We start from the raw sequence: 26028 nt of genomic DNA on the forward strand, positions 1-26028 counted from the left end.
ATATATGGTTGGATCATTACGGGGATTCAGAGGTATTATTCTATCGTCGCTACGTAGACGATACATTTTGCCTTTTCCACTCTGAACGGGATGCAACCCTTTTCTTCAATTACATCAACAATCAACACCCCAATATACGCTTTAAAATGGAGCGGGAAACTGACCATGTTCTACCTTTCCTAGATGTTCTAATCAACAACACTGACCCACACCAAAGTGCAACCACCGTTTACCGGAAAAAGACTTTCACAGGTCTGCTCACTAGTTATCTGAGTTTTTGCCCCTTTACCTACAAATTGGGGTTAATCAAAACCTTGATTCATAGAACTTTTAAGATAAACAACACTTGGATGGGGTTCCATACTGACCTTCAAGAATTGTCTGTCATTCTGCGGAGGAATCTCTTCCCTGAAAACCTTATCAACAAATATATTTCTAAATATATTCAGACAGCAGTCAAGGGAGGGAAAACACAGCCCTATTCAGGAGTCGAGCCCCAGGAAACGCCTAAGTTCTTCTTCAAAATCCCTTACGTTGGGCACTTCTCAGTCACGGCACAGAGGAGTATACGCAAACTTGCTAACCGGTTATGTAAACCTATTGATTTAAGGTTAGTCTTTACTACTTTCAAAGTCAGGAATCTTTTTAATGTGAAAGATGCTGTCCCTGAGGGGCTACACACGCGTGTGGTCTATAAATTTTCGTGTGCAAGTTGTAATGCTTGTTATGTTGGTGAAACCAGCCGACACTTCTCCACACGAGTGCGCAAGCACTTACTTTCAGACAGGTCTTCGAACGTTTTTAAACATCTGCAGGGTTCAGAGTTTTGTAGAGCATCCTGCACACCGGATTGCTTCGAGATCCTGGACTCTGCAGCCACTAAGTACCAAGTGAAGCTTAAGGAATCCATGTTTATAAAATGGGAGAAGCCCGATCTCAACCAGCAGGTGAAACACATTAACCTGACTCTCTCCCTGTAAAGAACTAAGCGTCACTCATTTAACTTTGTTTTAGTACGCAATATTGACAACGCAATGTAACGAACTTTGTAAGATCGCGCGCGCTTTAAATTCAACGGCGATTTCAAAATATGTAACACTGAAGATGAGGGATGTACCGTCGAAACATGTCTGGAAAATTAAAGAAAGTTGTTATGTTTATACGACTAACTTCCCAATTGTTTTTTACGGCTACGGGTTGAAATACTAAACGTGTTTATATATCCTAGAAGCGCTCAGGCATAATAATATGCCAGGACTTCTACCTGGATGAACCAGAAAGGATATAGAACAACTGCCTATTTTTTTTTTTTTACGGCTACGGGTCGAAATGCTAAACGTGTTATATATCCTAGAAGCGCTCAGGCATAATAATATGCCAGGACTTCTACCTGGATGAACCAGAGAGGATATAGAACAACTGCCTAATTTTTTTTTACGGCTACGGGTCGAAATGCTAAACGTGTTATATATCCTAGAAGCGCTCAGGCATAATAATATGCCAGGACTTCTACCTGGATGAACCAGAAAGGATATAGAACAACTGCCTAATTTTTTTTTACGGCTACGGGTTGAAATGCTAAACGTGTTATATATCCTAGAAGCGCTCAGGCATAATAATATGCCAGGACTTCTACCTGGATGAACCAGAAAGGATATAGAACAACTACCTAATTGTTTTTTACGGCTACGGGTCGAAATACTAAACGTGTTATATATCCTAGAAGCGCTCAGGCATAATTATATCATGCCAGGACTTCTACCTGGATGAACCAGAAAGGATATAGAACAACTTCCTAATTTTTTTTTTACGGCTACGGGTTGAAATGCTAAATGTGTTTTATATCCTAGAAGCGCTCAGGCATAATAATATGCCAGGACTTCTACCTGGATGAACCAGAAAGGATATAGAAGAACTTCCTAATTGTTTTTTACGGCGACGGGTTGAAATACTAAACGTGTTATATATCCTAGAAGCGCTCAGGCATAATAATATGCCAGGACTTCTACCTGGATGAACCAGAGAGGATATAGAACAACTGCCTTTTTTTCTACGCGTCGAAGTTCTAAACGTGTTATTCTTAGAAGCGCTCAGGCTTAATAATATGCCAGGTTTCCAGCGACTGATTTTAGCTGATTTTGCGGTGCGCAAGAATGATTAATTTACCCGACTTGTAAACAGATATTTCCTTCAGCCGATTGTGTCTCATGCAGGAGAATGTCATGTCTGCGTTGTTTTGTTTCTACTGAAGTTTTATCAAAAAAACCTTAAGCGAAAATAGGGAGATCGCAATTATTTATACTCTTACGAACTATAAATTAGGGCTGACCTGGAAGACGCGTTGAATTGTGCCGCCATTTTTCAAAATATAATCTGGCTGCGTTTAGGGAGACAATTTCCTCTTCCATCCAGATTTACTTGGTATATGTGTTTGCGAGAATCTTCAGACAAAGAATTGGGTATACACTGATTCGAATGGCTTGGCGATATTAAGTGAATAAGTCTACTTACCGATTACAACATGTTTTGGAAGTATTGAGAAGCGCGCCAAATGAGGTTGTCACAGTGTTCTCGAGCGAACACGGCGCGACCTGGATTGATAAAATTACCATTACATGCAGCTATCATGCCAGTGATTTCTCCTTTCGTCGCATAGTGAATAGTTTGTGAGTACATCCTCGACTCTCGAAACATTTGTCTTGCGCCGCTATAGAAGTTGCTTCTCCCGCGAACGATAGGTAGATTTCCCGCTTTACATAATGTTTGATAATTTATGCAAAAGTTGACCTCGTGAAAGTCAGCAGTGCATTAATCGACTCAAAAATAAACAACCTTCCTACAGGTTTTTGAACATCGTTTTAATTAAAGTACTTTACGAGCGCTGCGGTAGTTGACCGCAAAAGTGTTACGGTGATGGATACTCAACTGGATGATTACGTCACTTCATAGCAACCAGAGGGTACGAATTTTTTAACTTCCGGAGCGCTGAGGCTCGTAGTGATATTTTTTTAGCAACTACTATAATTTGCAGTCTGTCCACTTTGAATCTTTAGCAGTGCTTTAGGGGTGATAATTTCCTTAACACTTTCAATTTCTATGATGGTTATTCTGTTTACGGTTACTTTGTTCGTAACCGGCTCGGAAGTCAAATGTAGTGGACCAATGACCGTACTTCCGATTAAATGTCCGATTTCTAATTCAGGATCATAAACTGGGATTTCAGAAGCAATCTCCTTTAGGTGCTCAATACGGCTGACGATTTCTGGAGTGGGAATCTGTTCGGTATCGGCAGGAATCTCTTGCTCTTGGAGGCTCAACAGGATTATTGCCGTTCAAGTCAGTTACAACAAGATCTTTGACAATGGCGCTATCTACAAGGCTCTGGCCGTGCATAGTTCCTAATTGAATTTCCGTAACGGTACTTGTTGCCGCAAGGCGCGTCCTGAGATGTTCGGTGATAAAGCATCCTGCGCTTCCATGTCTTCATTGCCTTGTTGGCGCCTTTCTGTGTCACTACCACAGGGAGAATGGTCTGCAGCAGGATATCGTTTTCAAGATTAGACTCTTGGGGGATGTCCACACATGCATTGTTCACCTTCAGCGGTTTATCGTTGCTAGTCGTTTCTCTGTTAACGGCACCACTTTCTTTGTCAAGGGAGAAGCCTTCCATATGGAGTAGAGCGGAGTGTAGCCTTTTGCATTTCTTACATGTTCTTTTTCTTGTGCAGTTCTTCGAGAGCTGATTCTTCACGTAACAAGCTTTTACAGAGCGCTTTCTCCGATAAGAAGAACTTCCTTTGTTCCACGGACTTTTTCTTGTAAGCATCACAATCTTCCAGGTCATGTGACTTTTCGCACAGGGGTCATCTTCGTACGTTGATTTTTTGGTTTGAAGACCCAGTCCCGTGTGAAGACAGGGGCTCAAGGATGGTATCCAAGCCGGTGACGAAACTATCGACTTTAGGCTTGAAGGGTAGGGACCCTTTGTTGCTCTGGGGAGGGCCGTTTGTCCGTTGTCTTGCCTTATTAAGCGCTTCTTTACCATAAACTAGATCATTTGCAGACTCGGCAGCATATTTTAAGAATTTTACTAGTTCTGCGAAGCCTGCAACCTTGCCGTCTTTGCATCTCGTTTTCACTACGTTTTCGCGCCACTTTGTTTGTAGAGCGAAGGGGAGCTTCTGAACTACTGCCTGCATGTTTGGAGGATGGTTTAGGACGGCCAAGTGTGAATATGGTTTTCATAGCACGATGGCACTTACTAATGAAAATATAGAAGCTCTTCAGAGCAGGCCCATCGTCATACTTGAGAATTGGCCACTCGGTTAGCCTTTTCATGTACGCTGTGGAGACTTTGTACGGATCACCACATTCCTTTTGAAGAAGGCGACGAGCTTCCTTATAGCCTTCGTCCGGTTCGATAAGGAGACAGGGGTAGTAGAGCCTGTCTGCGCTGTTGGTTACTCTTGACTGAACGCGCGCATCGAACGCCATCAGAAAGGTTTTGAACTCCATAGGGTCCCCTTTGAACTTTTGTACTTCAGGCTGGCTCTGGGAGGGCAATTGCAGTAGCTAACCGATTCTGGGAGGCTACCATTCCCTGTATTAATTCGTGCTGAATTTTAAAAACTTCCTTTAGCACTTTGTTCTCCATATTAGTTAGATATGTGACATCTTCTTTATTTGTTTCGGCGGGAAAGGCACGGTAATAAGACTCAGGTTTTTCTGAGTTCAGCGGTGAGAATTCTCTCTCTTCGCGTTCAGTTTTGATACTGGTGGAGCGAATCGGAAAATTGCCAGGTATCGACGGCTGTTCGTGTTTACGACCAGTAGCGGGTGTTGGTAACGCAAGAAAAGAATCATGTGTTTCTTCATATACTTCCGGTAATTTCAGTTTTTGTTCCCGCTCCAATTCTTCGAACGCCCGTTCTCTGGCTTTGGCTTCACCTATTTAGAGTTCGATTTGTAACTGTTCTTCAGCGGCTTGCAGTTTGATTTTTTCTTTTAGCGAGGAGCGTTCTGCCATTAATTCGGCGACTTTGGCCTTTTTCTTTCATACGAGCCAACTGCAAAGAGCGTGACGAACGTGACGAACGTGATGAGCGTGACTTAGCTGACCGCTAATCCGATAATCTTTCTAAATTATCGCTTATTCTTGCTTCCAACTCAAGAATCAAATTAGAAACTTCCTTGCGGTACTCGAAAATTTCACTTTCCTTGTCATTAACCGAGAGGCGATTTCCCTTTCTTCCCGTGTGGCTAATTCATCATAATAAAGATTATGGGCGTCATGGAATTGTTGACATAAACTGTCCAATTGATTGAGTTCAGCTTTGACAACATCTAAGTTTCTCCGGCCGGTCATTAACTTGTTGATGTCGATTCGTTTGCGAGAGACCGCGATTAATGTGTTTGTTAGTCGTTGTTTCAGCCGACAAATTTGTTCTTGTGAAAGGTTTGAACCCAGCAGTCATTTCAAAAGTAGGTTGAGTTTGATCGTCCGGGTGAACGTAGTCCTGAATAGGACTGTTGTTGTTGACAGTGACTGATGTTTCGACAATCTGTGCGGTAGTCATCTTCAGAGTCAAAGTGAGTTGTATCACGTCAGTAGATGGTATTATACTCTGGTTATAACTCACTTTGACTCTGAAGATGACTACCGCACAGGTTGTCTAAACGTCAGTCACTGTCAACAACAACAGTCCTATTCAGGACTACGTTCACCCGGACGATCAAACTCAACCTACTTTTGAATTTTTTCTTCTTCGCCTTTTTGCGTTTATTTTCGGATCCTTTGAGATTCTTCATTATCTGTATTGAAGTTTTTGGAGTTTTCGTTTCCCTTTTCGTTTTTTAGAATTTCTAAATTTTCTTCTTCCATATCTTCCAGAATGTGATGGGTAAGTTCCGTTCTGTCATCGCTGTTTCTGAGCGTGACGTCAACACTTTCGCTCAGTGTTCCTTTATTTGACCACGTAGCTTTGTTCGTTGCCATTTTGGACGTTTTTGATCGTAATTCAGACGAACCAAGCGTTTGAACGTTGCGTTGTATGGTACGCACTACACATCCAGTGGAAAAAGACAGTTAAAACATCACAAGTTGACACAAAACTCTATCAGCTTCAGCTATCAAAGTAATTAAGTTTCAAGATGCTGCATAAAATTTTCCACATGAGCTAACCTGTCAAATTTTGACCAATCAGAGCATAAAAAACTGGACGAAGAGCGGGACCAACGCGTTACCATCGTGAGAAAAATCAAAAGCAACTGTGCTTCCCTGCCTGTAACAGCTGGCTGAATTTTCGCTTCCGAGGTCAGTTTGAAATCAAAATATTAGCAGTGCGTCACATAAACACAATTTATTTCATATGAATTTTTTTAAAAAAATAAACCTGAGCCTGCGATCATTTGAAAACTAGTAACTTGTCAGCGGATAACTTCAAAAAAACTCGATCTCGATGGGTCGATACCTGAGCCTGCGATACGGTCAGGTGATACTGGTCAGCGGATACCCTGATCACAACACTGATGTGCAAAATGAGGAAATATGAGTGCAATATCAAGTTGCTCCTGGGCTCCCAAACTAGCTAGAAAATGTGGGATTAAACATTGGCTTCAATGCGGTGCGGACGGACGGTTGCTCGGTTGCTCGGTGTACGGTCACATGATTACCAAATTTTCTCGGAGACGTAGATAACAATTATCAAGCAGCGAGTTAAATATCCACCACTAGCCACCGACACATGTTTTCGTATCTACTAAAACAGTGAGATAATTGAGCACAAAAATGATGACTTTTAACTCAAATACTGTTGCCAACGATTACAATTTTGGCGCGTAATGACCGAACGGCCGCGGCCGTCGCTTTTTCTTGCTGACAAATAAAACTTTTGAAGGCATTTTTTTAGCTCTTGCGGGGCACTTTCTTCAAAAGGAGTTATGAATTCTTTTTGTTTTTAAAATCACTCTGTAAAAAAAGATTATTAAATTTAGTTTTAAGTTTATTTATGAACAAGTCAACTAAATAAAGTCACGACCGTGGAAAGTGACATCGCTTGTTAACTTTGCTGACCGTGACTTAAAACTGCTATTGCGGAATTTTCAGCATGTTGAGATGAACTCGTTTTGTTTTTACCCCTTGTCCCTGTTGATAGATCACTTAAAGTACGTGACATTTTAGCTTGTTGTTTTTTTGAGACCATTGAATAATTTGTCACACTGACAGTTGAATGATGTCCGTCGCAGGAATTCCGTTGTTTGTTAAAGTTTGAATCATTGTTTTGCGTCCGCTGTGGTTCTTTTCATTTGGCTCAAGTCAGTTTTTTCGGCCATAGTCTTCAGAAGAGAATTAAGTTTATTCAAGCCAACTGCTGACTTTTTGAACCATGGTTTAGAATAATCGTGATTTTTGCAGGTGTTTACTGCCACGTAAAAAGGCGCGTTGTCTTGGGACATTTCTGACGGCCTTGTCTTCGCGTATAATTTGTATACAGCGATCAGATCTCTCTCGCTTTCTGGAACCGCAAACATTTTCTGTTTAATTTGCCTGATGTCTCTGGGACTTTCTACAGTCCGCGTTTTTGTTTGTCTTTCAGAATACTCTAAAAATTCCTCGCCATTTTTAGCTTGTCAAAGCTTCACGTCCCCCCTATACATACCGCGATGTTCCTTACAACCACGAAGCCCGAAATGGACTGTGTTAGTGAATCGAAGTTTATGAGTAAAGCATCAGGAGTTGACTTTCCTAATAACTCCTTGTCGTGAAGTAGTTTGATGTCGTATTCTATGAGAGGAACTGAAGAAATAGGGTTTTCCGCCTTTGCCCTTCTTCTCCAGGTCTTTTTTTTTTTTTTTACTTTAAGGCCATTCTTGCTTTTTCAAACTCGATGTCTTTTATAACGCTGTAACCGTAATTTTTTTCCCTTCAAATACCTTTCAAAGCTGGCCAACATACCACGCAATGAATTGGGCTCAAAAACAACAACAACAAAACAACAACAACAACAATGTATTTATTTAAAGAAATATAAAGTTTACAATACTTCATGTCCTGCAAATAGCTACAATGCTAATCTAGGCAGGACAAGACTTTAACTAAAGGCGTTATTAAATTACATAAGAAAAAAGAAAAGAAGAAATACAAAAACATACAGAAAGAAACACCTTACATATAAATTCAAGTACAAGGGATTTTGTTATTTGAAAAAGACTAAAATTACAACTGGAGGTATATACAACATATCAGGTTAACTTCACAAAGTATTCTATTAAAAAATTAACATTCAAATAATTATCTTTATTACGTAGAACATTAAGGAGTAGTGATTTAATTTTTTTACGAAAATTAGAAACGTTGAGAGTCTTAACAGAAAGTGGAATAGAATTCCAAATAGACACACCGATTCTAGTAAAAGATTTTTTCATTTTTTCAGTTCTAGAGAATTTGACAGAGAAGCATTCTTTTGCAGATAATCGCGTATTATAATGATGTTCTGTATTGATTTTCGCAAACTTATCGAGAAGACTTTTAGGAGCTGTCTTAACATGAACGTCATACATTAAATAGCTTAACTGTTGAAAGAACAAAGACTGCAAAGGAAGGCAGTTTGATTCAATAAAAAAAGGAATTGCGTGGTCTCTGGGTTTAGAAAAATAAATCAAACGCAGAGCACGTTTTTGCAGAACAAGTATCTTATTGAGGTAGGTCTGTGGACAGTTGCCCCATGTACAGATACCATAATTTAAATAAGGAGAAATAAGTGCATGATATAAATTCAAAAGAAGACGCCGTGGAATGTAATGCCTCATTTTAGCAATTATTCCAACCGATCTACTAATTTTGTGACAGATAAAGTCAATATGATGCTTCCATGATAGTTCAGAATCAATCATTATACCCAATATTTAACAAAGTCCTTCATCTCTAGAGTTTCTCTAGTATTTAAAGTTGGATTAAAAATCTTAATTTGAGGAATGAAAGGCATTCTTTTTTGGTGCGGACGAAAAATGACATAATTAGACTTTTTGACGTTGAGCGTTAGTTTGTTAGCATTAAGCCATTCACTTACTTTCTCAAGTTCATTATTGACAGTTGGTTCAAGAGTACGTAAGTTGTCATTTGCATAGGTTAGACTTGTATCGTCTGCGAAAAGATAAAAAGTAAATTCCTTGGAAGATTTATGGATGTCATTAATATATAACAAAAATAACAAGGGTCCAAGTACAGAGCCTTGAGGCACTCCACATACGATCGTTTCAGTTTCAGATATGCATTTGCCTATTTCAATAGACTGTCGGCGATCTGAAAGATATGATCTAAACCAAGAATTTATAACTCCTCTTATTCCATAGTGTTCAAGTTTTGTCAAAAGAATCTCATGGTTAACAGTATCAAATGCTTTCTTAAGATCTATAAAAATTCCACATGAGTACTTTCTATTGTCCATATTAGAATGTATGGTGTTCACAATATCAAGAATCGCGTGCTGGGTACTATGTTTATTGCGAAAGCCATATTGTAAATCATAAAGAATATCATTCTTGTCTATAAACTTTATCAGTCTACGATATAAAATTTTCTCAAATAAACGATTATAAATTGATAACAATCGTTTTAGGATCATCTGATAAAACGCTATGCTCGTTAGAACGAATGAAGTTAATTCTTTTTGATTTTTTCCTTTTCTTCGCATCTCCTAATATTTCGTTAATACCTTTCCATGTCGATCGTGTATTTTTTATGTTAGAGTCGAAAAACCTTTGATAGTGACGTTGTTTACTCAGTCGAATAAGGGTTGTTAACTTATTGCTATATATTTTATATTTCGGCCAGTTTGATTCAAAAAACAATTTATTCTTCACCTTTATAGATTTCCTTAGTCCAGCAGTTAGCCAAGGTTTAGTTAGCATTTTTAGTTTTCTCACTGAAGCATCCCTGAGCGGTGCATGTTTATTAACTACATGATTTATGGTTTTATAAAGGTGAGAGAACGACTTGTTTACGTCGCAATTACCAGAAACCTCTTCCCAATTAATTGCACTTAGGTCATTCATGAATTCATTAGCATTAAAGCTGGAATAATCCCTAAATTTAGTCTTTTTTGTATGTGGTAATTTTTGCTTGTTTACGTTGACAATACAGACTTGCGAAAAATGATCGGTTGTGTCAGTGACGATATTGCCACTCGAAATATTATTCGTCAGGTTATTTGTGAAGATATTGTCAATTAAAGTCGCTGAGGACCCTCATAATCTTCGTTGTCGTCTTTCTTTCTCACTGTTATAATGAATGAATTGAGTTCGTCTTGGGCAATTTCTTCTACAGCTCTTGACTCGCCTTTTAGCGTCAGAAATTCCTTCAGCAGAGCAATATTCTGCTCAGTTTTCTTTCTTGTCCTTCGATGAATACCTCCACTCAAACTATATCTGCGAGACTTGAAGTGGCCGAAGACGACGCCATCACTTTACTGTTTTTTTCAGTGAGAGCAGACAGGGAAAGGCGGGAAAAACGATACGATTTTTTTTACTAGTGATTGGACACACGATAATTTTCACCAGTGAGAAAAATCGTCCGACCAATCAAATTGACAGTAGTTTTCAACAGATGATATTTATTTGCCAAATCATGTTATAGTCAATCTCAGTACATATTTATAAAATAACTAAGATAGTACGCGCGCTCTGATTGGCCGAGAGGAGTGTTTGCATGAGAGTATGTAAACATGGTTGTGGCGTCAAGTTGTTTGGTTTTTCGCGCTGTAATCACGCAAGCACAAATTTGAAAACGTTTTCGAGTTCAAAACTCAAAAAGTTTACTATATTTACCCATTTCTTCGTCGGCTGAAACTTGGAAAATCGTTGCAAAGAAGGTATGTACATTTTTCTTCGCTTAAGCTGACCGTTTAAAGCGAGAAAAATCCGTATTTTGCAAAGCATCTTTTTGCAAAACAAGAACTGATTACGCGTCCAAGACTTCGTGGACAAGATTTTGCGACTGGTAAGAATTTCTCTTTTAATCAGTGCCATACAAAGAGTTTTGCGTTTTTTTCTCGGGAAAGTTATTTGATAAAAGCAATAGAAAACTTTTTTCCTGTGTTTGCATAGCCTGATATAAACACTCCAGGCGTTGGGAGAATTCTCGACAGTTATGCAAACCCTCGACTTCGTCTCGGGTTTGCATAACTGTCTCGAATTCTCCCAACCCCTCTCGTGTTTATATCAGGCTATGCAAACACGGAAAACGTTTTCTATTGCTTAAATAATAATCGAATCTCGTACACGACCTGGGTATTCACTTTTTTTTTTTTCAGTTTTCGGTGAGTAAATGATTCAATTGCTTTCTATGTTTCAAGTTCATTTTAACTAGTTCGTGGAAATACCAATTTTAGAAACTTTTATTATAATGGACATTAATTAGCGCCTTCTTCATCGACCGAGTTTGCAGCAAACCGTGCTGATTAGGCCTAGATACAAATATCACGAAAAATCGCCAAAATATGTTTCCAGAAATACCTGATTTTTTCGAAATATCTCGAAATTTTTTTCTAAATTTCTCCCAAAAGTTTTAGATATCTCAAAAACTTCTGGCTTTATTTCATAAACATTCCGAAAAGCACAAAAAATAGCCTGTAATCTAATATGGTAACACAAATTTCAGCAAATTTCAGGTAATTATGTTTTTGTACAGCATAAAACAAAACTCTAAACAATTTTACATAAAGTCAGCCTTATTTCAGTACCCCGCAGCCTCCTAGAAAACTACGCCGCTGCACTTAAATACAGGCAGAGTTCGTGAAAGACCTTTCAGAGGTGCTGAAGGTCTAAAGCGGTTCTAAAGGGACACTACTGTCTGGTTAGTACGAGGCTCAGAGGGTACGTCATCAGCCATTTTGTTGAACATTAGCCACATTGCATACATTACAAACGGAGAATAATGCTGAATCCGATTACAACAGGCCCATATGTGGAGATTTGTTTGAATTTCTGTCACTGAAATGCCCATGCCCTAATTATCATCGAAGTAGCTTCGTAGAAAAAACATGATTCAATACTTTTTTTGTAACAAAATGCTGAATATCACAATTTTTTCCTTAATATCATGAGGTTTTCTAAATGTCTTAAAAAATACCCGGATATTTGTATCTAGGCCTACCGTGCTTCCAAAGGACGGACAACTCAGAGACAAATTACCTTGACGGCTTTGATTAAGTCAATCGGTTTTTAGTATCCCTGTTTTCATTGTTTTAATAAATAGAGAGTCGAGTTTTTTTTAATGATAGTGAATTAGTGGCCTACGTTTGTTGCCCTTTTCAGTAGTTATTAGTCTGGCTACTTTGTTTGTCTCTCCCTTTCCTTTTTACTGCAGCTTTGGCATCACTATCAGTATTCTATTATTCTACTATTTGCTATCACTATTCGGCTTTTGACATTCTTGCCAATGTATGCATAGTCGAACCTCTTAGCCACAGACACCAAAAGTACACACCTGGCAATACAGATTTGTCTGTGAAGAGAGGTTAAATTGTATTTGAGTTTCTGAAGTAGCTGTAAACAACACATACTACTTGTCTTCCTGGCACTGCGTACGCATGCAACATTGCAGAGGCCCAGTTTGATACGCGACAACGCAGGAATGTTGTTGAGTTTCAATGAATTAACGCCGATGACATGCATTTTGACACCTTTTATAGTTGATCAATTTATAAGTGGGTATCATAATATTGTGCTTCATTGATCGTCACTGGATCCGCTCCTCTCGTACTTCCATCCACTGCAGGATAAAAAAAGAAGGCAGAAAGTGAACGAACTTTCCACACTAATTTGAAAAGCAGAAGCATCAAAGAAATTTAGCTATTAAAGAAAAAAATAGTTCTACTTGAAGTTCTGTCCACATTCTCGAAGGAGGAGCTTGAGAGTTTCCACGCTGGCATTTTGAGAATCATGTCATTTTGATGGCATTACAAATATATCTCACATCTTCCTCGAAAAACCTTTGTTGGTTATTTATATTTTTTGTTGTACCGAAAAGTTACAACTTTTTATTGTTATTATTATTATTATTATTATTATTATTATTATTATTATTATTATTATTATTATTATTATTATTTAGGTAGCGTTCCCTCTATGCCATCAATCGGTGAATCAGCTCAATGCAGAGGAAACTGTATTCATTCTTGGCTATTTCCAAGGACTTAATCATGCTTGTTGTCGTTTAGATGCTGCGTAACCCGTCTTAGCAGTTTCTTGGTTAGAAGTAAGAACAAAACCTTGCTCTACATCTTATTGTACCCATGGTGATGACAATCCTTGAATGTAACATACCTGGATGCTGCGACATGTTAACTCGGGAGTTTCTTTCTACGACTGGTGCCGTGTGTGCGTTGGGTGCAGGCGTATCACCATTCCTGAAGTTCGTATGTCCCCTGAAGCGGGAACAACATTTGCGCATGGCATCTTGAACCTAGTTGATTTAAGGTGAGTTTTAATGTTTTTGGATGGCTATTTAATTTGATACGGCATGATTTTTTTAGAGCTAGAAAAACGTTCCTTGCAAAATTAAACAAGATGGATGAAATATATAAAATCAAGACTAATTGTGTTCTCACTAAGCCAAACCAAACAATTAATCCGATTCTTTAAAAAGCTGTAAGCTTACCACTTTGAGTTTAGCGTCATACATTACCGTCTTCCTTTGAAAACGTTGGCACTTTGATTAATCTCAGATGCTCGGATCCTCACATATATTGTGAAAACTCATTTTAGAAAACTAATCAGCTAATCAACTGACCAACTAGATACTTCTGTATCAATTCGTAACATTTATAGCGAAATTCGTTGTATCGCGCTATGCGTCTTGCAAACTTCGAAGGAATTTTGGGTTTTCATGTTCCGTCAATCATTTTGGCGGACCTTTTAGGAAACACATGTTTACCCGCACGAGTTCAAAAGGTCATGGTTTGTGATTCATGATTGGTGGATTTCGATCCGTTCTTTTTATTTGGCGTTTCAAGGTTCGTTGCTTTGTGATTGTCCTGTTTCGGGCAATAATCGACTAGTTAAGTTTGCTAAGCAGTTACTTCTGATCTTTCTTATTGTTGTCACTTGCAAGAATAACGCAACGTCTATGTCCTTCATTCGACAAAAACTCCGCTCACCATCGCGATTTCCTTTGCTATTCTTGGCGGGCTAGTGTCATTCTCAGCCAAGCTGGGCGAGCACGTTACATTGTGATTTTCATTAACCCCGCCTTCACTAAAATGATTGACGGAAAATCCCTGCGAAGTTTGCAATACTCGAGACGAGATACAACGAATTTCGCTGTGATATTTATATGTGTAAAACAGTCAATACAAAAAACTGATAAGTGGAAGTATTGGTTTTTAAGGGGAGGGAAAACCGGAGTACCCGGAGAAAAAACCTCTCGGAGCAAGGGAGAGAACCAACAACAAACTCAACTCCACATATGGCGTCGACGCCAGGATTCGAACCCGGGCCACATTGGTAGGAGGGAGGCGAGTGCTCTCACCACTTCGCCACCCTTGCGAAGTATCAGTGATCAGTATCAGTATCAGTTTTTCAAAGACAAAAGGTATGAATGGAGGATGTCTCGTTACCTCGTCATCAAGAAAACAATGAAATATGGCAAATACGACTCCCTGTTAAAGAACAAAAGAATATGCTATTAAACTCCAGTTTTGCATCTCATGTAACAACATAAAAAAATTCGCAGTTTTAACATATACCAAATTTCCCCTTACTTTTTAAAATCCCGTTAACAGATATGTTTTGCATACGAATTCCTCACTAATCTTAATTTGTAATTTGATTGTATTCATTTCAAGAGATCAGCCACCATAATTTTTGAGGTATACGATCACTTCATCTTAGTAGATGTCAGAAATAGAGTCATTTGCAGTCATTCAAGAATAATGACGAAACAGTTACATGCATGACCTTTTTGCATGGAAGGGAGGGCTTTTCAATGAATTTACCGAGCTCTCCTGATCGATGTCACACTCTATAGTCGTAGCATCAATGTTGCTTTCAAAGCACTTTTTTTTCCCAGAAGACCAAAAAGGCCGATCTGAATAGCCATAGGTTCAAATTATATTCATATTGGGCACTCGATTTTAAAACGGATTTGATCCAAATGATGTTTATCAGGGCCCGATACAGTTCCATACATCTATTAAATTAGAAATGATGTGAATCTAACTTACAGGAGCTGTGTCACTAATTTTAACAAAATTCTAACAGCCGAAACTGTCACCAAATTGAGTGAAACATTAATAACAATCGCGCAAAACATTAAGACAAGGCATCAATGATTTATTCATGATATGCATGTACATACACATACGCATACACACAGCAAATAAAAAAGAAGGCAAGGATTGACAAACTTGAAGAAGATTAAAGCCGGATTGAAACTGTGGGTTTTCTAAATCTTATCAGCCTAATAGTTTTTCAAAGTTCGTTATTGTTCTTTGTAACCTTTGGTGTAATGCTTGGGAAGTATGTTTGTTGGACAAGAAATTGTGATTTGTCCCTGACAAGTAGTGTCTTCGTTTACGTTAAGTTCCATAGCACACAAGGACGTGTAATTAGCAATATGAACTAAATGAACGAATATAGCCGTGACACAGACCCTTAATTTAACCTAGTTTCAACTGAGTGGGAAAATCAACAGGTATACCAGTCACCTGATTTGAATTGAGCAAAATGAACAGGTACCCCACAGCAAAATGAAGCTCAATAAAAAAGCCCACCAGCCACGTGACACCAAGCAATGGAAGGAGAGCGATTGTGCTTCTTAACCTTTTCCTGTAAAGACGAAAAGCAGCAATTGGTACAAAAAGGTCATTCGTTTCTTAACTAGTTAGTGTATTCATTCTCTGGTCCTTTTCGGTTCTTTCATTGTACATTCGATTTAACGAAACATATGCACGCACAAGAAATAACTCAAATTTCAATATATGATCAATCGCTCATGATGTATTACTAATGTATTGCTCTGTTTCTATCTGTTGCTTTTTTATTTCTCTCTTACCTTATTTTCCACCCTAACCACCCTCCATTTTAGTGCCGGTTATATAACTAAAAAAAATTACGCAGTTATCCTAAATAAGGTTAAATTTCATTTCTCCACCATTTATCCCCCTATTCATCCGTCCATCCACCCGTGCCTTCCATTTATCCATCCATTCGTTCATTAACTCGTTCATTAGTTATTCTTCACGTTTTCTTTAGTTCATTTGTATCCTAGACGCTTGAACAATTGATTGATTGAGTGATTTGTTACGAAATCAAAGTCTGTTTAATCTATAGTTAATAGTGGATGTTTCCTTACTTGGCAGCGATCACGCGGTTATTTCCATACTTGGAGGCTATTTTCCCAAAGATTACACGAATGAGAATAAAAAACAACACCACATTTACCTACATGGCAAAAAAATACAATATAATATGAAAGTGATCGACAGTGACTAAAATTAAGACAAGCCTACAAGAGCAGCTCCAGCATAAAACTGACTGTTTACTCTTAACAAAGAAAAAAAAGTCAAAATCTATTTAACTTTAACCTTACACTATTCCTTACACTAATACAGCCGAACCTCTCCAAAACGGCCACCTTGGAGACGGAGGAAAGTGGCCGTTGTGGAGAGGTGGCCATTATGGGGAGGTAGGGGTGTAAAATAGCAATTTTTTTTAGGGAGTACAACATGTTTATTGTGCCAAGTTCATGCTTACTGTATCCCATAATGGTAATAATCCAAACATAAATGATATATAGAGATAAAATACGCCAAAAGTTTTAATTATGTTTTGAAGCAATATGTTAAGGTGACAAAACGAGAAAATTTCACAACATTTTCTACAAGTATCGTAGACTATTTATGCTTACTGCAGCGATATAAATGAAACAAAATCAAAATACAATTGCCGCGATGCATGATCATCCACGTGCCATACGGATCAAATTTCATGACCATTCTTGACTTTTTCATCAGTCGCTGAAAAAACTGGTCGTTGTCGAGACGTTATTTTGGCAGTTGGGGGCACGCTTCATTGGCCGTTGCCGTTGCCGTTATAAGAGTCGATGTATGGACTGTCCGGTGGGACAAAAAAGAAACCTAACCCTAACCCTCAAGCCAAAAACCGCATCCCTCCATCCCACCCCCCCCCCCCCCCACCCCTTCCTACAAAAATACCTTGTGAAGGTAGTGTCAAGTCAATGGTAAATGAAAAAAAAATTATACATTTCCGAAAATTATACAAGATCAAATGTTGCCACTGCCAGGTCACTTACATTGGTGTGACTGGCAGAAACCTTAGCGCGCGACTTAACGAACACAGAAGAGCGACAAGGAATGGTGATATCAACAATCACATCACTGAACACCATTTACAGACGAAACATCGTATTGTACAGATTACTGTAAACAAATCACTTTAGAAAGCTGATTTACTAACCTAGAACAAACGCCACTGAATCGTAGTCAACAGTTACTGGCACCGTACAAACGACTTACTGACGGACTCAAGCAGAACTAACTATGAGAGAATGACTGGACAACCGACCATTTGATTAACAATAGACGGATCGAAACGCACCTATGACATTTCGAGTCTTCACAGCCAATTACATCACGGCTTAACTGACAGACGACCAATAACATCACTACTTAATTGACCAATCAGGTCAATAACCAGAGTTTAATACTATCAACTGACTTGATACAACTCACTTTGACTCTGAAAATGACTGTTGCCGTCCTTTTGTCGAACTTAACTGAAGAATTTATTTCGACACGGCAGAAGCAGAACGTGTGAATTGGGCCTGAGGCCCAAACGGCACCAGTTGTGTTTTCAAGTGTGGAATACAGAGCGCTTCTTTATTGCTAAGGAGCTACACTGAATTACGAAACGAGTTTTACGGTTGTTTGTTGACATTTGCGGTGACGGAAGATGTAACTGAAACTTCCCTAGTCGTGGGATTTTTCACTTGTTTTTGGACTTTCATTTGTTCTATGGACTCACCAAAATTCAGTGTAAATATCTCAGACACTACGCACTATTATAGGTACATTAGAATACATGTGTTGATAATAACATCGTACCACAAGAATGGCTAAGATAGGTCCTTTGTAAATCCATAGACTCCCATTAATCCAACATCTAAAGATCAAGAAAATATAACGTGGTTTGGAATGTCTCATTCAACCTTCCTTTAGTAAAGTTACTGATATTTTAAATAGGCCACTTCCGAGTTCCAAAACCCTCACTTTCAAAATGAGGCCAAGTGTACAACCTTTGTAGTGAAAGTGAGTTTTATTTGCATGAGAATGAAAAACATTTCCATATCGAAGACTAAGCACTAGACCTAGTTTTGATACAGAGTCCCGGGGAAACTCGAAAATGGCTTATTCTAAAATAACCATGTTTCTATCCCCTGCTTAGAAACGGTGGCCGTAACCAATATCGCATTTTTTAAACTTTCTGCTTTAATTTGGTGACTGTTCCTGATCAGCAAACCTCCTTTTAAAGCGAATAATGGTTGTTTATCGCTGTCGGAAGAGTTTCGTCTTCGTTTTCAGTGTAAGGCCTGGGGCAAACGACGAATCTGAGTCGCGTCCAAATTAAAAATAGGTTCTACAAAGGGTCGACTTAATTCCGGCGTGGTAACAAACATCGAACCTGCGTCGATCCCATTTCACATGTTGCACTTCATAAAACAGGGTAATAAGCACGTGTCCCTGTGCTATTCACTCGATGCGCGAGTGTGTTAGCGAAATGCCGAAATACAGCGCTCGTCCAGCCTTTCTTTTTTTACTGGCTTTCCATCCCTCAACGTCCTCGTTTTCTTCAAGCACTGAGCATTTATTGCAAATAGGCAATTTGCATCTCAGGCATTTATATTTAGTGTTCATGAAGCACGAAAAACACATTTCCATCACGCTGTGCGATGTCAGCAATGACGTTCGATAACTCGCCATTCCCGGTCACGAAATTGTTTTTGTACAGCGCAGGCTGGTCAGGGGAAGATAGCGTTTGGCAGATGGGGGAGTCGGTATTTTTGTGACGTTTGCACAGTCCATCATATTTGAATCAATTACTTTGTAATTTGCATCATTTATGAATTGAGTTCAGCGCGTGTTTAGAAAGGCGTTTGCTGAAACGCCGAACCACTGTAGCATTATCCGACTTGGCAAGTCGAACTTATGCTGGAGTCGAACCAATTAATTTGAGTCGAACTTAATTGTGGCAAACGTCGCACCATTCATGCGCCTATTTCAAAATTAATAGGTTCGACGAATTAAATTCGTCTAAGATTCGACTTTTGCTCTAGGCCTAAGTAACACTTAACGTTGTTAAAGTTTAGTTTGTCTCCCTCAAAGCACGACTCTTCTCCTTGCACAAACGGCTTGTGTTTATTTAACACAAGGTAGCTTCCAAACAAATTCTTTTACCATACTCCTTTACGTTCATTTCCAGTTTCGATGTAGTTGCAGTCGGCGGTTGGAATTCGCAAACGACAAATCAATAACTTACCGTACGGATTAGCCGAAATCTTCGCCGTAAATGTACGCGTAAATTCGGAGTCGCGTTTCTGGCAGTCTTGTTCCATATAAGGTGCCGGCGCTGTTTGCAAACTTTGATCGACGGACGTATATTTCCAAACAGTTCATGATTTCGAAGGTCGAGCTTAGCAGTGAAAATAATGGTAAAGAAAGTATTCGTCTGAGTAGTAATTTTCGCGATTTTCCTATACACAACATCGGCGACGTTACTGTATTCAAATTATAGCCGCACCTGTTTCGCTCAGCCCTTACGGTCAGATGTAATGATCCACAAGTGACGTCAACAGTCAAAGGCTTACTCATGTCAAATGAGACGGGTCTGATCGCTGCTACTAACCCAACAATCACAGCCGGGATTCCTGAAGAAATGATAACAGTGACAATATTTGTTACAAAGCAATAACACTCCTTTAAAAAGTAAGATATTTTAAACAAGAATTTGAAATAGCCACCATGCCCTACTTATACATTAACCTTTACTGCCTTACCAATGCACGCTCAATAAACCTCCAGAACAGGGTACAGTAAGCCTGGATATGACGAACGAACATTCTGCTTCATTCTATATGGCTAAAACGAGTGTCATTTTTGTTTGGCTACTCTAAAACCTTTTGAATCGAAATGTTATCTCTTTAGTTGAAATATTTCAAGTTCCATGGCGTATTTACCCCATCCCATTCCTGCATATCCTGCGTAATGTTCTTTAAGAGAGTAAACTTTGACCAATTTAATATAAAGGTTTACTCCTTCCACCAACATCCAAGTAAATAGTGCAGTGTGAAAATAATGTTGTATGACCGCCAATGCTGAACAAAAAGCCTAGAGAAAGAAAAGTAAGACATTCTTATCTTTCCCCTCTGAGTAATGAGCCATGATCAAACAAAACAAGTCATGATAATTAAGGGGACCGTTAATCAAGAGGAACTACCGTGATCGATGTATTCTCACAACTAATATTAAAGGAAATGATATTGAGAAAAGTGGGCAGAATCTGTCTCTTGACATTGCAACAAAGGAAGAAACATGGTAGGAAGGAGTCTGAGGAGTCACTTCACTTAGAACAAACAAATTCAGCAATAGGGAACGTTCTAAAACGACAGGTGGTAAGTAAACCTCTTACTTATTAATTTGACCAGCCTTCGATTAAATGTCGAAACTATTTTGCAACTTGGCGCAACTATTTACTTGCTTTGGTTTTACATTTCAAAACGATTTGATGGGCAGAGTAACCGCTCCTTTTTCTGAGCGTGACATGTATCAAAGAGTAAAAGCAAAACCCACTATGATCATCACCTGCTATACGTGTGTCTTCCCGTTCTTGGCGCTCGATGACGGGCTCTTCAGATGTCTTATTCTTCATTTTCATTGGCCAGAGTAACTAACTTAATTTTGGCTTAACCCATTTGTTCCTAAACCGGCAGTAACCACAACGACTCTTGCGGATCCACGTCCCTTGTAGTCCTTGTGACGTCATCAGTTTTAACGGTCAAGGGAAAATTTGTCATCTAACTTGTGCAAGGGAAAGAGATCTTACAAACCATACGAGAATGAACACGATTCAGTCAAGGAGGCCGGACAAAAGAGAAAACACAATGTATAACGTTGACCCGAAAATTGCGATAAAAATCTTGTCCCACTACCCACCTGCATTTCGTTCCATCTTATCCTAAAATCCTAAAAGCCTTCCGAAAAGCTGTTGCGGCAGAATTGAAGCCTAGTAAATCCCCAGCAAAATAAAAGAGGGGGGCATGAAAAGAGAGGGGGAAAAGGGGAGGGAGGGGAAGCGAAAGGTTAAAGTCGAAATTTCTATTTCCGCGCATGTCCGAAGTTCGGAAGCTAATGTTTTCCATCTGGAACAGACGGCAGAGAACTGCTCGACCAGTAAACGATGTTTTGGGCAGTTTTGGCTCTTTATAGTCAGAATGGAACAAGAAAAAGTAAAATTACCAAGAGCAAATGGGTTAATAGAAGTTCATGTGCCAAGTTTTCAAGGAAAATCCACTTTTGAGCATTAAAAGTACCAAATCTGACCAAAAAATGCTGAATAACTTTGAAAATCGCTCGAAGTAAAGGGGATAATAAAATCTTTTACTTACCACATTTTCCTCTCTCGTTGTAAAAAACGAAATGTCCAAAACATAAACCAGATTTCCAACACCCAGCGACACGAGAAGACTCTTGTGTATAAATATGCGCTCAGATTTTTTCAATCTGTGAAATAAATAAATATAACTAATGAAAGCTTCCGGATTTAGAAGAAGAAATTGTAGGGTGGTAGAAGGATATTAATCTTTTTCAGTTAATTTTGTAAGGTCAAAATTTGTTCCAGTATTGATATCATAGGTGACGAGTTACTCCTTAATTTTGACGCGAAATTTCAGCGATAATTTGTAATTTCACATGTGAAATTACAAAATTGCCATGGCAACCTTCCGTACGTGTCAGTGTCAAGATGGCGACGAAGTTTTAAAATGCCGTGAATGAAGATGTTAGAGCACAAAAAGACGCTTTAGAAAACCTGAACACACAAATGAACATCAAGAAGGACTCTAACAGGTATTTTGCCGAAAAAGTCTGTAAAATTCTGAACTTTACAAGCCAAATTTAAGGTCTAAACATTTGAGAGAGTGGAGTTCTCGATCGATATGATCCAGGATAAACATGTCAAAAATCCAAGATTGCTAACGTAATTCATCACCCATGATATTAATAGGTAATCAAATTATATACTCGTGAAATTAGGAAATAATTTCACTTGCGTTTTGTCCAAATCCTTAAAACGCGCGTGAAATTATTCCCTAATTTCACTCGTCACCATTTGATTACACATACTTATCACATGATATAGATTTTAGAGTTTTGAGAGCTTTCCAGCCCAATTGAAAAAATACTGCTATCTTAAGATAACTATTCAGATTCTTAAATTGATTACTCCCACGTAAATCTATTCCAATTTTGTTAAAGCCTTTTTAAAGCAGCGTTACGGTTATCCCATACCCCACCACTCTTGGAACGGAGACGTGAGTGAGATATGGGTACCAGTGAATACAAGATCCAATCGTTTTACATCATTAAGACCATAACCTTTTTTTATAACTATTATGGCGACTCCACTTTCATCAGCTGCAGTGAGATGTACACTAATCGTAAGCAGCTCGCCTTACCATACTTTGAAGGTTGATCTGCTGTAATCAAGGACGCAGAAGAGGGGCAGTATTTCTCACCTTAAGGCTGAAAAAAGTGTAAGTGCAAGAATAACAGCTGCTATTGAAATACAGATCAAAATTTTCTCCATGGTGTCCTGAATATTTTCATGCTTCTGATATTCCTTTGAAACGTTCGCATGATACAGGAAAATTGCCTTCTCCTAAAAAAAATAAAAAAGGGAAATAATTTGCTAAAATGATGAAGATGTGGTTATTACTTTTAGTTATACTCAAGTTTGACTTTTAGAAAAATTGTCGAGATTGCTGTCATTGTCAATCCTTTACAGTTACTAGCTACTTCTTTAACCTAACAACCGCATCTTTAATTTTATCATTTTTCAAAATAAATTTGGGCCAGTGAAAGCACAATTCTTAATAGCGTAAGTACCTCATCAAACATCAGCCTGGTGCAGTTGTTGTCGTTCAGTAATTCTCGTATTTGATCGTTAGTTAGTTCATTTGTCTACAAAAGGAAGTACAACAAATTAGCCGTTAACAATCCGTTATGTTCGTGGTAATAGAGAAGAAATTAATTTTTTACATTCCTACTTTAAACTAGAACGCGCTGATACTTGTAATTCTTTAAAGATTTCACCTTTGTTCCTCATCGAATCGTGTCGTGTTTAATGTGTTCGGCACTGGACAGAAATGAAGCGTCGGTTTTCCTTTTTTTTTATTTGAGCTCGAACAATGGCGTTTTATGGTTCAATGCATGTTAAAACGTTTTAATTTAGCACAACATACTTGTACCCTTCTTGTACCAGTTTTATTCAACAGTGCGGGTAAATACTTTTAAGAAGCCACGTGAAGAAAAACAGCGTGATTAGACAAATCAGAGCAGAAGAGACTGAGTATGTGTCAATTACAGAATTAATGTGTTTTCCACTGGCTAAAAGTGTTTGCCCATGCACTTCGAGGTAAAAATCATGTGGTCGATTTCCGGCAATGTCATTGACTTTGAGGCGAAATGCCCGCGGACTATTGTGGAGATAAGAGAATCAATTCGAACGGTCGTTTTCTTGCCATCGTCAGAGATTGAGACTGACATATCAATGCAGTGACTCGATAGGTTTAACTGATATCGAAGTAGCGATTTTTGTCTTGCTTATTTTATGCTTAGATCAAGTCTCTTACAACCAGGTGCAACGGGAAATGATTAAACTGTGGAAGAAGTACTTTTAGGATTCGTTTCGGGAAACAAATTAGCTTGAACCGAGTTGCACGGAATAACGGTATAGCTTGAGTGGCACGCGTGTTGCTGGGAAAACACAGAGCTATTTAATTACTTCGGCGAAGCGCGAAGTAAAGGATTCCCGACGCTCAGGAATGTATCAAAGTTGCCTTTTTTGACAAGATTGGGCACGTAAAGTTTGTAGGTTTTCGGTTTTATTCGGCTATTTGACGAAGTGAGAGCCGAATTAGTTCGAGATATCTCAAAATCACTTCGAATTCTTTGATTTATTCTTTAACTTTTTAGTCAGGTCTCTCAAGGTGTGGATCGTTACAGAGTTGACAAAAGTACCAAACTTTGCACAGCGATAGCTTATTGCATTGCCATGAATATTAGAGGGGGTGCCCAATGCAAATATGCCACTGAAGCGTGCTAAACAGGATTTAATTATTGTAAATTTCACCTGCTGGGGTCTCTGTGGTGTTTTGATTGAAAATTGTTATTTAATACCTTAAATAACTCAGAATACTCTTCTCATGTTGTAAACAACAATTTCACTTGAACATCTGGCATTCCCATCCATTATTAGCTTATTGATTGTATAATTAAGTTGATTATTTCTGTGCCCTTGCAGCAAGTCCACAGTCCGCCCACATTGTCATAAGTCATTTCTAAGATGGCCTCGTCTTTGCTTCATAACTTGCAAGTACTCAGCTTCTGGGGTTCTCTTCTTCTTTTCTAATGTATTTCAATTAGAGGAGGCCTTATTGTGTGGCTTAAGCCCTATTTATCAAGTATTACTTGGCATTACATGTCACTTTAAGCTAAAGAAAGCGTATGGTTTGGCGATTCACCCACAAAATTTCAGGAAAAAAAGAAATTGTCAAAGAGTCTGTTATATCACATATTATCATTTATGACAGCTGTTCAGTCTCTCTTTATCTGCTGGACGCACGTGCATGTTTTGACTGAGAAGAAAGCATCGTGGCACAAGTACATATGATTTACAATTCCCGCAGTTTGTCTAAGCTTTACAAAGCAAAAACTAACAAAAAAAAATCTGGTCTCATAAACGGAAAAAAGAAACAAGTTAGCCCAAGCTTCACTAAACAGCACGGTTCATCATGAAGCCTCTACATTTGGCACTGAAGCACTCATGTCCAATAATATTAACAGCTTAACAAGTCTTAAAAGTGAGACTCAAGTGGTACAAGATTGACTCAAATGATAAATGGTGAATGGTTTAACTGCTGAAACTGTAGAAAGAGGCCGGACTAACTTTTAGTGCCTTGTATTTCAGTTATAAGTTTTTTTCTGACTGACCTTTTCATTCTTGATTTAATTGTATTGCAATTATTTTAGTTAAAGCCTTCTTCGATTCCTTAAATTCCTCACGTCTTTTTTTTTGCTGACCCTAGGCCATTTAAGCCCCCGGCTTTGGCTGTTCTTGTGTATTTTTTCTGCCAGTGTGTGATATGTATTAATAAAGTAAGTTAAGTTAAGTTAAGTTTACGTGGAGGAGGAGGATGGACCCCAGGTAGTCATGGTAACTAACTTAGGTGGGGTATTAACCCGCATGTCCTATAATCTTTCATTTTAATTTGATCACGTTTACATGAAAGGTGGGGTGACCCTTCAAGGTGGTTAGCCCGGTCTGCCACACCGGGTAACCCTCTCAGCTGAAGTCAAATTTTGCCATGTCAACGTTTCAAGGTGAGGTAACCACGGCGCGCACGCGGCTAGTCGGGGTCGGATTCGTGAATTCACTTTCGCGCCGGGTGGCTTCACATAGTTATTAAAGGTAACGATAGAAAGCCACAACACTGAAGGTTGCAGCAAGAGCAGCAAGTGAGCGTAGACGTGGTTTGCTAGCATTTTTCTTGTTTACGTGCTTAGCGACCATTCAATAATCTTGAGAAAGTGCACCCCAGGATGGCGGGGTTGTAAGATTGCATGTAAAGGAGGGTTATTTTTTTTACCCCACCTAAGCAGGTTACCTCACCTACCTGGGGTCCCCAACCTTTAGGTGAACAGGCTTTGAGTCTCAAGAACCGTGAAACTGGTAATA

At 38.8% G+C, this 26028-nt stretch overlaps 1 protein-coding gene across 1 annotated transcript; it reads right to left on the reverse strand.

Annotated features, from left to right (window-relative positions):
* Positions 1 to 4540: 4540 nt before the first annotated feature.
* Positions 4541 to 23397, reverse strand: LOC140934447 (corticotropin-releasing factor receptor 1-like). Its single transcript, XM_073384071.1, has 12 exons — positions 23362 to 23397; positions 23178 to 23252; positions 22808 to 22950; positions 21680 to 21794; positions 20252 to 20402; positions 19816 to 19942; positions 18123 to 18180; positions 16352 to 16440; positions 15705 to 15825; positions 14616 to 14657; positions 13324 to 13462; positions 4541 to 4947 (listed from the first exon to the last, which is right to left on the reverse strand). The coding sequence occupies exons 1-12, from the start codon at positions 23395 to 23397 to the stop codon at positions 4541 to 4543; spliced, it is 1503 nt and encodes a 500-aa protein (XP_073240172.1).
* Between the last annotated feature and the right edge of the window lie 2631 nt (positions 23398 to 26028).

This window comes from Porites lutea, chromosome 4 (genome assembly GCF_958299795.1).
Source record: "Porites lutea chromosome 4, jaPorLute2.1, whole genome shotgun sequence".
Taxonomy (NCBI): Eukaryota; Metazoa; Cnidaria; class Anthozoa; order Scleractinia; family Poritidae; genus Porites; species Porites lutea.

Coding starts and splice junctions, on each gene's coding strand:
- LOC140934447 (XM_073384071.1), bottom strand. CDS start 23,397: ATGAGGAACAAAGGTGAAATCTTTAAAGAATTACAA. Junction 18,181..19,815: donor GTAAGGGCTGAGCGAAACAG/GTGCGGCTATAA, acceptor CTTGATCTTTAG/ATGTTGGATTAATGGGAGTC. Junction 15,826..16,351: donor AACCGCGTGATCGCTGCCAA/GTAAGGAAACAT, acceptor TCGTCTTTACAG/GAAAAGGTTAAGAAGCACAA.